The 12713-nt window shown below is 43.3% G+C and overlaps 1 protein-coding gene across 4 annotated transcripts in view; it reads right to left on the reverse strand.

Annotated features, from left to right (window-relative positions):
- The window catches only part of FCRL5 (Fc receptor like 5), a 38531-nt gene that overhangs the window by 25169 nt on the left and 649 nt on the right, over positions 1-12713 (reverse strand). For 2 of the 4 annotated variants that reach the window (XM_045454669.1, XM_045454673.1), the window contains exons 2-3: positions 2801-2821; positions 1314-1568 (exon numbers count right to left, since the gene is read on the reverse strand). In XM_045454669.1, coding sequence (XP_045310625.1) covers positions 1314-1568; positions 2801-2821 — 276 coding nt within the window. The remainder of the gene's footprint in view (positions 1-1313; positions 1569-2800; positions 2822-12713) is intronic. The other 2 variants (XM_045454672.1, XM_045454671.1) reach the window with 2 other exon arrangements.

Genomic DNA, 12713 nt, shown 5'->3' on the forward strand with positions numbered 1-12713 from the left:
GGCTCCAGGCTCCCCGCTGTCAGCACAGAGCCCGACGCGGGGCTCGAACCCACGAACCGTAAGATCATGACCTGAACTGAAGTCGGTGGCGTAACTGCCTGAGCCACCCAGGTGCCCCTCCAGTAGGTAAATTCTTAAGAGGGGAATTGCCAGCTCAGAGAGGATAAGCATCTTATTTTCTTCTTGTTACCATACTGCTTCCTTGTTCATGAAATCAGAGAACATCATAACTTGCTTCGAGTTCAAACAGGTGGCTTTATTTGTTATTCTTTCTGGGGTGCCTGGGTGGCTCAGTGAGTTAAGCATCAGACTCCCGATCTCACTCAGGTCGTGATCTCACAGTTGGTGAGATCGAGCCCTGTGTTGGGCTCTGTGCTGGCAGGGCAGAGCCTGCTTGGGATTCTCTCTCTTCTTCTTTTTAATTCAGAAGGAAATTACGCCAAAATAAATCAGAATCTCTTTACATAAAAAAACAAAAAACAAAAACAGGTGGCTTTAGGACACAGGGAAAAAGAGAAATGTTCCTTCTTTCTTTCTTGTTGTCTGTATACATTATACTCTTGCACAACATGGGGGTGGGGCACCGACCCCCCATGCAGTGGAAAATCTGAGTATTACGCATTTTGTGACATTAACACGTATTTTGTATGTTCTCTGTATCATAGACCGTATTGTTGGAAGGAAGTAAACTGGAGGGAAATGTTATTAAGAAAATCATCAGGAAGAGAAAATACATTTACAGTCCTGTCCTGTAGAAAGTCTGCAGGGAAGGGGACCCGTGCATTTCAACCCCATGGCATTCATGGGTCAGCTGTACCTCTGTCTGTCTGTCTGCCTGTCCATCTGAAAAATCCTCATGCTGCTTATTATTCCAAATAAATTTTATAAGTTTGAAACTACACGTGTGGGGTGCCTGGGTGGCTCAGTCAGCTGAACGTCCAACTTCAGCTCAGGTCGTGATCTCGCGGTCCGTGAGTTCGAGCCCCGCGTCGGGCTCTGAGCTGATGGCCCAGAGCCCAGAGCCTGCTTCGGATTCTGTGTCTCCCTCTCTCTCTGCCCCTCCCCGACTCTCACTCTGTCTCGCTTTCAAAAATAAAAAATTAAAAATTAAAAATTAGAATAATTAAACAAACCAAAACTATACGCAGATTCAGAAACCGTTCAAATAGTTTGCTTCTCCAATTTTCTTTGACCTGAGCAACAAACTCTGGGTGTCATCTGTGTAGGTTATTGTTCCGCAAATATAGGCGGCTTCGGGGTGACTGTGATGTTTCTAAAGAAACTGTGGTTTGTTTCTTTTCTTTTTTTCTCACCTGAAGAAAAGGTCAAGCTCACTTGGTCACTTGGGAGCGAGTCCTGGGTCTGGCATCCGTACTGTCCGGAGTCACGGACCTCCAGGGTGTTGCCTGGGGTTTCGCGTAGCCTTCTCCTCCCAAGGTACCAAAGGAACCGTTTTATTTTCTCCGGAGCGTGGAAGTGAAATACATTGCAAGTCAGGGTCACTGTCTCTCCTCTGAAGGCGACGGTCCATGGAGGATGGAGGGAAATCACGGGTTTGGGCGCAGCTTCTGAGGAAGAGAGAGACAGAGCCTGAGATGGGGACGGCTGTGGTCCCCGCCGCGGTCGTCTGTGTGGGACGGACCCGAGGACCAGGCTGGGGGGGATCCCCAGGAAAGCCCCCCGGGAGGGTCAGTGGTTGCTCACGGCTGTTTGTGGATTGGAGCCCCCAGGGGATGGCAATGAGAGAAATGATTTCAAGCCGACAGTATAAGCAGCAGGGTTCATCGCCGAACGTCAGTGGGATCAATGGCCAGTTGGCTTTTTACGGGCGCTGGAGAAGGCCGCCCCTGCCCTCCTACTTCATCACGTCCACTGACTCATGGGGACCTCCCAGGGAGCTGTGCGCATCACAGGTGTGCACTTTCTCTCACGGGATAAATCCTGTTTTCTGAAGGTTTTGGCACTGAGTTAAGCCTGAGAGATTAACTTGTCTAACACCTTCGTGTCACAGATGATGTTTCAGATGCCCAGAGACTCTTGTCACAGCTGATTGTGGCAGAGCAAGGAACGGACAGGTCGTTTGCTGGAATCCAGAAGTGAGCCAGACAAGGATGAAATCCCGGGGCAGCTGATTTCGGGCAAGGAGAGAGGTTGTATTGCCGTTCATGAATCCTCAAATATTCAGGACATTCTCTGACCCAGGGGAACGGTGGTAGGAGTCAGAACTAAGAAAACGTGTGACACAGATAATATGTCTTCTCCCCCAATTCCTATTTTGGGTGCATTTCTTCTTTTTGAGGGCCTAGTTGCTGGATGTTCTTCTGGAGGAGGAACGTTTCCTGCAGGATTTTACTTCTAAATGTGTAGAGAACGTAGTATTCCTGCTCGCGTCTTCACAGTGCGATGCTTACAGAGACGTTTTTCGAGCTTGCTGATGGGAGAAAACCTTATCCCAAGCCCTGCACGTTTGCCGTGGAGTTGAGGACGTCCTGCATGGTCAAGTGGGTTCCATCTGCGGTAGGGTTAAGTTCAGGGTCTACCGAAGGCCAGGAGCCGCTTGTGCATTTCTTAGTCCTTCCAGGGAGAGGTGGGGGGGGGGGCGGTGGGGGGGGGGTGGCGTGTGGCTGTCCTGGCCCTTGGGTGATGCCAGTAGAGCACGTGACACTTTCACATCCCTTCTGGTCTCGGCGAGAGCATGAGCTATTGGAGACCCTCAGACAGACATTGCAAGCACCTCGTGTTTTTTAGGGAGACATTCTTATCCAGGGACACCCGAAGAGCAAAAGAGACGAGAACTCACCAGATTTTCCACTGACAGGAGCTGCAAAATAAATAAATTAGCCAGAGATGAACACAGAGCAAGGATTCTTCGGTTTTTCAAAAGTCATGGCTGTTGTTTTCTGTTCATTTTATTATTTCTTTCAATAGAAATCCATTTAAAAAACTTAACAGACACTTGTCAAATGTCTCTTCCTTGGACTTCGAAGATGAATAAAAAAAAACGGTACCTGCTGGCAAGGAGTTGACGGCTGGGGGAGCAGAAGCAGGAAGCAAAATAACGTAGTGCGGAATGGACGTGCAGTAGTAGAAACACACACGGGCATCTTGAGGGCGGAAGGGCCAGCGGGGCCAGTGAGTGTGTGTGTGAGTGGGGTGTGTGTGTGTGTGAGTGTGTGGTGAGGGGGATGGGCTGTGACACGTACCTGAAAGAGTGATCCTTGAGAAAACTGAATGAAAACAGGAGTCAGCCAGGCAAGGGTGTCTGTACCTGGCAAGACATGGTGGAGAAGGTAAGAAAGGCAGCAAGGGCCAGCAGTGGAGAAATAGCACTGGTGTTCAGTGGGGCTGAGACGGAGTTCTGGAAAGAAGGGAGTGAGGAGGACTCGGGTCGGAGAGGCATGCAGGGCTCACGTCATGGGCGGTAAGTAGCTGAGGTTTTCTTCTAAAAGCTGCAGTGTTACCATCATCAATAGGGAGCCATGGAAAGGCTTCAAGTAGGAGAACGGTAAGGTTAGAATTTGTAACTTCGATGGAGCGTTATGACGGTGGGTAGACGTCCGTGAGACCGGATGTGAAGCAGAGAGGCTGATTAGAAGGCAGGGGCGAGAGATGATGATGTTTACTTTTCTTCAGAGTGTTTATCCCAAATTATTTGCTTGTTTACTTTCCCACCTCTAGAATAGACGTTCTGTGAGAGCAGGGGCTTCTTAGGTTTGTTATATGCCCCCCTGGATCTACAACAGTGCCTGGCATTTAAGAGACATTCCGTAAATATTGAATGTGTATTTATTAAGTAATGAATTAAGTAAGTGAATAGAGGTAGGAGGTACAGGTTTGAGAAATGGGTAACAGGAAGACAGAGGAGGCAAAGTTGGCAAGTTTATAAACCGCTTAGACACTCCAGATGAGGGACTGTTCGTTTATTCAACAAATTAAAAAAATTTTTTTAATGTTTATTTTATTTCTCAGATAGAGACAGAGCTTGAGTGGGGGAGGGGCAGAGAGAGAGGGAGACACAGAATCCGAAGCAGGCTCCAGGCTCCAAGCTGTCAGCACAGAGCCCGACGCGGGGCTCAAACCCACGAACCGCAAGATCATGACCTGAGCCGAAGTCGGTCGCTCGACCGACTGAGCCACCCAGGCGCCCCTATTCAGCAAATTTTAAAATGCCGACTATGTGCCAGGGCCTGGGTAGGACAAAGGAGATCCAGCAGTGACCAAGCGGTACTCTCCCTCTCCACGTGAGGCTGGTGGGGAGAAGTAATCCAGACCTACGAGCTTTATAGAGAACAGTGGATTATTTCCCATTGCCCAAGTATCTTGGTCACCGTGGACTTTGCATGGTTTTAAATGTGGCTAAAATTTTCCCGAGTATATTCTATGTGGTAGACGTTTACGTGTAGTGTTTTAGGTGATCTTGTCAACATCTCTGTGAAGCAAGTTCTAGGATCATCCCTGTTTTACGGGCTGTAAACTGGTTTAAGTAGCCAGGAGGCAGCAGAATGGAGTTTGGGGCCATTTGTCTGAACACGTGCTATGTGGCCCCAAAGCATGTGCTCCAGGCCATTACCCTAACCTGTCCCTCTGTGTTGGCACAACGTTGGGATGTCCTTCTATTTCTGGAGTGTTTGGTGCAGCTTTTTCCTGCCACTGGGCCCCACTACACGTCTGCCTCCTCTAGCTCCTGCTGTCTGTCTCCTGAAGGCATTACCAGCTCCTTGGCAGGCAGTGTGGTATTTGCTTACACCACTGTCGGTAACTTTGGACATTTATTTAACTGGGCTCTTGTTAGGTGGATGTTTCTTGTACACTGGGTTTGCTGGAGGCCTACTTATTTATTTACTTACTTATTGTGTATTTATTTTGAGAGAGCGCAAGCAGGAGAAGGGCAGAGAGAGAGGGAGAGAGAAAATCCCAAGCAGGCTCCGCGCTGTCAGCACAGAGACTGATATAGGGCTTGAACTCCTGAACTGTGAGGTCATGACCTGAGCCGAAATCGAGAGTCGGATGCTTAACCGACTGAGCCCCCCCAGGCGCCCCTGGAGGCCCTTTTAGATCATGAGCTTTCTGAGCACAGAAATGCTGCCTCCCATGCTTTCCCTTCATTCTCAGCACCCCGTACAGGGCTGTGCATATGTGTCAGTAAAAGTTTTTGTGAAATACATGAATAAATATTTTATTCTAAGGTTTTCATTGTTGGTAAAAACAAACCCCTTTGTGTGTGTGAACTGATAGAGACTGAAACACATCCGCAGATGCAGTTAGTGCCGTGTACTAGAAAAATGACACGAGGGGCGCCTGGGTGGCTCAGTCGGTTGGGCGTCCAACTTTGGCTCAGGTCATGATCTCACGGTCCGTGAGTTCGAGCCCCGCGTCGGGCTCTGTGCTGACGGCTCGGAGCCTGGAGCCTGCTTCGGATTCTGTGTCTCCCTCTCTCTCTGACCCTCTCCCATTCATGCTCTGTCTCTCTCTGTCTCAAAAATAAATAAACATTAAAAAAAATTTAAAAAAAATGACACGAGTGAGATGATGGAATAGGAGTTCTCCAACCTGTGTCTCCCGCAGAAGCAAATATTTGGCAGCCATCCATAGATAAAAGCGGGGAAGCTTTGGGACCTGGGTAGGAGATTGCACAATCCCATTGGAGCCCAAGACCAAGGAGGATCACTTTGAAAAGGCGGGCACATGCCCCGGTAGAAGACTCACTGACTGTGAGCCCAGCTGCAGATCTAGAGCTGCCTCGTCTTTCTGGGGACTCAAATCTGGTCTCATTCGTTCGTGGTCTTGCATCTAGATCCTACTGCCGAGAGACTCGAGAGGAACCATCCCCTTCTATGCTGCAGCATCATGGCCCACTGAGCTCAGACCCAACTGTTGTTGCCAAAGTAGTCCTGTGACCCCAGCTCCAGTGTCATTCTGCTGCAGTCTAGAGGCAGTCTTGGCCATCTAGGAATCAGCCTAACTCAGTGGGAGAGTACTCAAGGACCCAGCAGAAATGAGACCCGTTCATACCCCTGGCAATGGAACCGCCAACTGCGGACCCAGCAACAGCCGTGAGACCCAGCTCCAGCTCTGTTCAACCATATCTTGGAGGCAGGCTTATAACCCCGGGGAAGCCGCAGAAGGTATTTACCTTCCAAAACCAGTCTGTGAAGGTATCAGCTCTTCTAAATAGAGACACCAATGCAGAGTTGCACTGATCATGAAAAGTCAGGCAAATATGACAACATCAGTGGAAACTAATAAAGCTCCAGCAACTGACCCTAAAGAAAAGGAGATTCATGAACTATTTGACACAGAACTCAAAATAATAGTCTTAAGGAAGCTCGGTGAGCTATAAGGACACAACTAAATGAAATCAGGAAAATGATACACAAACCAAATGAGAAGTTTAACAAATAGAAAACATGAAAAAGAATCAAACAGAATCTTGGCACTAAAGAATACAGTGACCAAACTGAAAAATTCAGTAGCGGCAACAGCATAATTGGTCACTTAGGAGAAAGAATGAGCAAATTTGAAGACAGGCTGTTTGAAATTATCCAGTTAGAAGAAAAAGAAAAAATGAAAAAGTGAACAAAGCTTCGGTGACTTCTGGGAAAACAGTAAGTGAATCAATGTACCTATTACTGAAGTCCCAGAAGGAGCAGAGAACAAGAACAGAAAGATTACTTAAAGAAATAACGACCAAGAACTTCCCAAATCTGGGGAGGGAAATCTATATCTAGGTTCATGGCTCCCAAATAACCCCTAACAGGCTGAACATCAAAAGGTCTAAACTGAGGCAGTTATACTCAAATTCTCAAAAGTCAAAGACAAGGAGAATTTTGAAATCAGTAAGAGAAAAACAATGCATCAAAGAGTCTCATACAAAGAACCCCCCCGTAAGATTTATAGTGGATTTCTTTAGCAATATTGTAGGCCAGGGTAGAGTGGGGTCATATATTCAAAACACTGAAAGAAAAAAAAAAAAAAAACACTGCCAGTTGAAGTACTATACCCAGCAAAATGAAGGAGAGAGAAAGACTTTCCAAGACAGGGGCTCCTGGGTGGCTCAGCTGGTTAATCATCTGACTTCTGCTCAGGTGATGATCTTGCAGTTTGTGAGTTTGAGCCCTGCGTTGGGCTCTACACTGACAACTCAGAGCCTACTTGGGATTCTCTGTCTCCCTTTCTCTCCCTGCCCCTCCCCCATTCATGCTCTTTCTCTCAAAAATAAATAACATTAAAAAAAAAAAAACTTTCTGAGACAAAAGCTGGGGGGAATTCACCACCACTAGACCTGCCTTATAAGAAAAGCAAAAGAATTCCTCAAGGGCACTAAAGCAAGGACACTAATTAGGAACATAAAAACACACACTCCCTGGTGAAGGTAAATGTATAGTCCAATTCAGAATCCTCTAAACATGGTACCTTAGTGCATTCAGTCTGCTATGACAAAAATACCATCGTGGGTGGCTTATAAACAAGAGAAATGTATTTCTCACAGCTCTGGAGGCTGGAAAGTCCAGTATTAAGGCACCAGCAGACTCATCTCTGGTGAGGGCCTGCTTTGTCATAGACAGCCATCTTCTCATGTAACACGGCAGAAGGGTGAGAGAGCTCTCTGTGGTCTCTTTTATAAGGGTACTAATCTCATTGCCTTGCAGAGCCCTAAAGACTTAATCACCTCTCAAGACCTCACCATCTCCTAAAACTACCACCTGACAGGTCAGAATTTTAACATATGAATATTTGGGGACGCATGTATTCAGACGATAGCATACTGTGTGGTGATATATAATCATTTTTAACTGTAGCATAAATTAAAAAAGACAAAAGTATTACAAATAACGATAGCTACAATCATTTGTTAATGTATGCAGAATATAAAAACAAGGAGATTGTGACATTAATAACTAAATGTGGGGAGGGAGAAAAAAAGTGTAGAGTTTTTATATGTGATAGAAATAGATTTCTTAGCTTAATTGACTGTTATGTTTAATATAAGCCTCACAAAGAAAAAAATCACAAGGAAATCACAAAGAGAAAAAAAAAACCTATAGTAGATAACACAAAAGATAAAAAGAGAAGTTAAAGCATACCACTACAAAAAAATCATCAGATCACAAAGGAAGATAGTAGGAGAAGGAAGAAAAAAAAGGAACTACAAAATAGTGGGAAAACAATGAACAAAATGGCAATAGTAAGTCCTTACCCATCAATAACTGCCTTTAATGTAAAAGGATTAAATTTTCCAATAAAAAATGTGGGATATCTGAATGAATAAAAAAATCCAACTGTATGCTGCCTACAAGAGATTCATTTTACATTTAAGGGCACACATGGGCTCAAAGTAAAAGGATGGAAAATATATTCCATGCAAATGGTAACTGAAAGAGACCAGGAGCAACTCTACTTGTATCAGACAAAATAGATTTTAAGTCAAAAATTGTAACAAGAGACAAAGAAAGTTACTATACAGGGGTAAAGTGGAATTAGGAGGATATGCAACCATAAATGTACATGCACCCCATATGAAAGCACCTAAACATAGAAGACAAATACGAGAACTGAAATAAGGAATAGTAACAATACAATAGTAGTAAGGGCCTTAATACCCCATTTTCAACAATGCGTAGATCATTCAGACAGGAAATCAATAAGGAAATGGCAGGCTTGTACAAGATTCTGAACCGAAGAGTTTGCATATCTAACATGTACACCTGATGGATGTATACAGAACATTCTATCCTACAGTAGCAGAACGCACATTCTTCTCAGGTGGTCATGAAACATTCTCCAGCACAGATTATGTATTAGGTTATAAAACAAGTCTCAAATTTGAGAGGATTGAGTTTTCTGACCACAATGGTATGAAGCTAGCAATCGTTCACAGGATGAGACTGGAAAATTCACAAATAATGGAAGCAAAGCAACACACTCTTGAACAATCAATGGGTCAAAGAAAAAATCTAAAGGGAAATCAGAAATTATCGTGAGTGAAATAAAAATGGAAACACATTGTAAAACCTATGGAATATAGCAAAGCAATTCTGAGAAAGAAGTTAATAGTCATAAATTCCTACTTCAAAAAAAAGATAAAGCTCTCAAATAAAAAAAAACCCTAAAATAAAAAAACCCCTAACTTTATACCTTGAGAAGCCCAAAGTTGGCAGAAGAAAGGAAATAATAAAATTAGAGAAGAAATAAATAGAAGATAGAAAATAGAAAAGAAAACAAAACTAAGAGCTATGTTTTCAAAAGATAAAGTAAATTGACAAACCTTTAGGTAGACTAAGAAAAAGGGAAGACTCAAAATCAGAAGTGAGAGGAGGCATTGCAACTGATAGCACAGAAATATTTTTAAAAAGACTACTATGAACAGTATATCCCAACAAATTGAATAACTTAGAAGAAATCAATAAAGTTCTAGAAACATGCAATCTACCAAGACTGGATGGATCTTGAAGAGATAGAAAATCTGAACAGACCGATAACAAGTAAGGATATTTAATCGTTAACCAACCCCTCACCCCCCAACAAAGTAGTCAGATGACTTCACTGGTGAGTTCTACTAAACACTTAAAGAATTAACTCCAAACCATTTCAAAGGCTTCCCAAAAAATGAAGAGGAGAGAACATACTTGCAAACACACTTTGTAAGGTCAGCCAAATAAGCATTCTACAGGAAAACAAAATTACAGGCCAATATCTCTGATATACATAGATTTAAAACAATCCTAAAATGGAATGCTAGCAAACAGAAGGAACATGTGAGATTTGCCCCTGGGATGACCCAATGTGTGCAACGCAATAAAGGTGATACACTACATTAACAGAATGGATGATAAAAATCATCAGATCATCTAGGAGCGCCTGGGTGGCTCAGTCGGGTAAACATCTGACTTCTGATCAGGTCATGATCTCACCCGAGCAGATGAGGTTCCTGAGTTCAAGCACCGTGCTGGGCTCTGTGCTGACAGCTTGGAGCCTGGAACCCACGTCGATTCTATGTCTCCCTCTCTCTCTGCCCCTCCCCCACGCCTGCTCTGTCTCAGTCTCTCAAAAATAAATGTTAAAAATTTTTTTTGAAAATCATAGGATCATCTCAATAGATGTATAAAAAACATTTCACAAAATTCAACACGTTTTCATGATTAAAAAAAAAAAACTCTCAACAAATTATGTATAGAAGGAAAGTATCTCAACGTAGTAAAAGCCATAAGAGATGAACCTATAACTAACATCACAGTTAATGGTGAAAAGCTAAAAGCTTTTCCTTTCAGTTCAGGAAAAAGGCAAGAATGCCCACTCTTGCCACTTACATTCGGTATAGTCCTGGAAGTCCTAGCCAGGATCATTAGGCAAGAAAAAGAAATAAAAGATGTCCAAACCAGAAAGGAAGAAGTAAAACGGTCTCTGTTTGCAGATGGTTATCTTATATATAGAAAACCCTCAAGACTCCACGAAAATACTGTTAGAACTGATAAGCAATTCAGTACAGTGGCAAGACACACAGTCAATGTACAGAAAAAAGTTACATTTCCGTATACTAGCAACAAACTATTTGAAAAAACAGGAAAACAATCCCACTTCCATTAGCATCAACAAGAATAGAATACTTAGGACTAAATTTAACCAAGGAATCTAAGAATCTCTATACTGAAAACTATAAGACATTGAAGGAAATGAAAGAAAACACAAATAAATATAAAGACATCCTGTGTTTACGGCTTGGGACAATTCATATGTTAAAACACCACATTATCGAAGCGATCTACAGATCTGATGCAATCCCTCTCAAAATTCCAATGGCATTTTTCACAGAAATAGAAGAAAGGATCCTAAAGTTCGTGTGAAGCCACAAAAGATACTGAGAGTCAATGCAATACTGAACAAAAACAAAACTCGAGACCTACTCCTTGACTTAAAAGATATTACAAAGATATAGTCATCCCAACTGGCACAAAAGCAGACATATAGAGCAATGGAACAGAATCAAGGACCCAGAAATAAATCCACACATTTACAGCTGACTGACCTTCAACAAAAGTGCTAAGAACACACAATGGGGAAAGAATGGTCTCTTTTGTATACTGTGCTGATTTTATTTGTACAAAAATAACTCTAAGTATATTAATGACTTACATGTAAGACCCCAAACTGTGAAGCTGCCAGAAGAAAACATAGGTAGGAAGCTTCTTGACATTGGTCTGGGACACAATTTTTTAGATATGGCCCCAAAAGCACTTGGGAACAAAAGCAGAATAGACAAATGGGGTTGCATCTAAGTAAAAAGCTTTTGCACAGCAAAGGAAACCATCAACTGCATGAAGAGGTAACGTATGGAATGGGAGAAAGTATTTGTAAGTCATGATTCTGATAAGGAGTTAGTATCTACAGTGTATAAGGAACTCTAACAAATCAACAAGAAAACAAATAGCCTCACTGAAAAACAGGTAAAGACCTGAACAGATATTCTCAATGGAAGACATACAAATGGCCAGTAAGTACATGAAAAGATGCTCAACATCACTCAGTCGTCAGGGAAATGCAAATCAAAACCACAATGAGATATCACATCACACCTGTCAGAGTGGTTATTATCATGAAGACAAAAGATAAGAAGCATTGGTTAGGAAGTGGAGAAAGGAAAACCCTTGTGCAGTGTTGGGGAGAAAGCACTTGGTATAGCCATTATGCAAAACAGTATGGAAATTCCTTAAACAATTAAAAATAAAACTATCATACGATCCAGCAATCCCATTTCTGGATATATATCCAAAGGAAATGATACCAGTACCTTTTAAAAAAGTCTCTTTCCTTAAGTTTATTTATTTTGAGAGAGAAAGAGAGAGTGGGGGAGGGGCAGAGAGAGAGAGGGTGCTTCACCTACTGAGCCACCCAGGTGGCCCGGAAATGTTACCAGTATCTTGAAGAGACACCTCCGTTCATTCCCACGTTCACTGCCACATTCTTTGCAATAGCCAGGATATGGAAACATTCTAAGTTTCCATACCAAGGAGTATGGAAGTCTACCAACCAAGGAATGGATAAAGGAAATATGACATATATGTATATATATGATGGAGTATTATGCAGCCTCAAAAAAGAAGGAAATCTTGCCATTGTAACAGCATGGATGAATCTGGAGGACACAACGCTAAGTGACACAAGCCAGACCCAGAAAGACGGGTGCTGTGTGACCTCACTTTCACGTGGAGTCCAAAAAAGTTGGAACTCACAGAAGCAGAGAATAAAATGGTATTTCCCAGCTGGTGGGGGAGCCAGGGAGGTGTGGATCCAAGGAAACGAACTTTCACTTATGAGATAAATCCTGGAGACCTAATGCACACCACGGGGACCATAGTTAATAAGAACAGACACTCGAAATTGGCAGGGAGAGTAGATCCTGACAATGAGTTCTTACCACACACGCGCACAAAAGGTGAAATGAAAAGATAGAAATGTTAATTAGCTCAATGGTGGTGGTGATTTTAATCATAGATGTATATCAAAACATCATCTTTTGCATCTTAAACATGTACAGTTTTTATTTGCCAGTTATACTTCGGTCAACCCCGGGGGAAAGAATGTCATGTGCCCCAGGCTTTCCCTGAGCCTCACTGCCTTCCCTCTGGGGCCCTGCTGTCCCCCTCCCCCTGTGATCTTTATCTGCCCATCACTGCCAGGGTTTGCCATGGTGTAGGGAAAGGGGACATCGTCGTGTT

The sequence above is a fragment of the Leopardus geoffroyi genome, chromosome C3 (assembly GCF_018350155.1).
Source record: "Leopardus geoffroyi isolate Oge1 chromosome C3, O.geoffroyi_Oge1_pat1.0, whole genome shotgun sequence".
Taxonomy (NCBI): Eukaryota; Metazoa; Chordata; class Mammalia; order Carnivora; family Felidae; genus Leopardus; species Leopardus geoffroyi.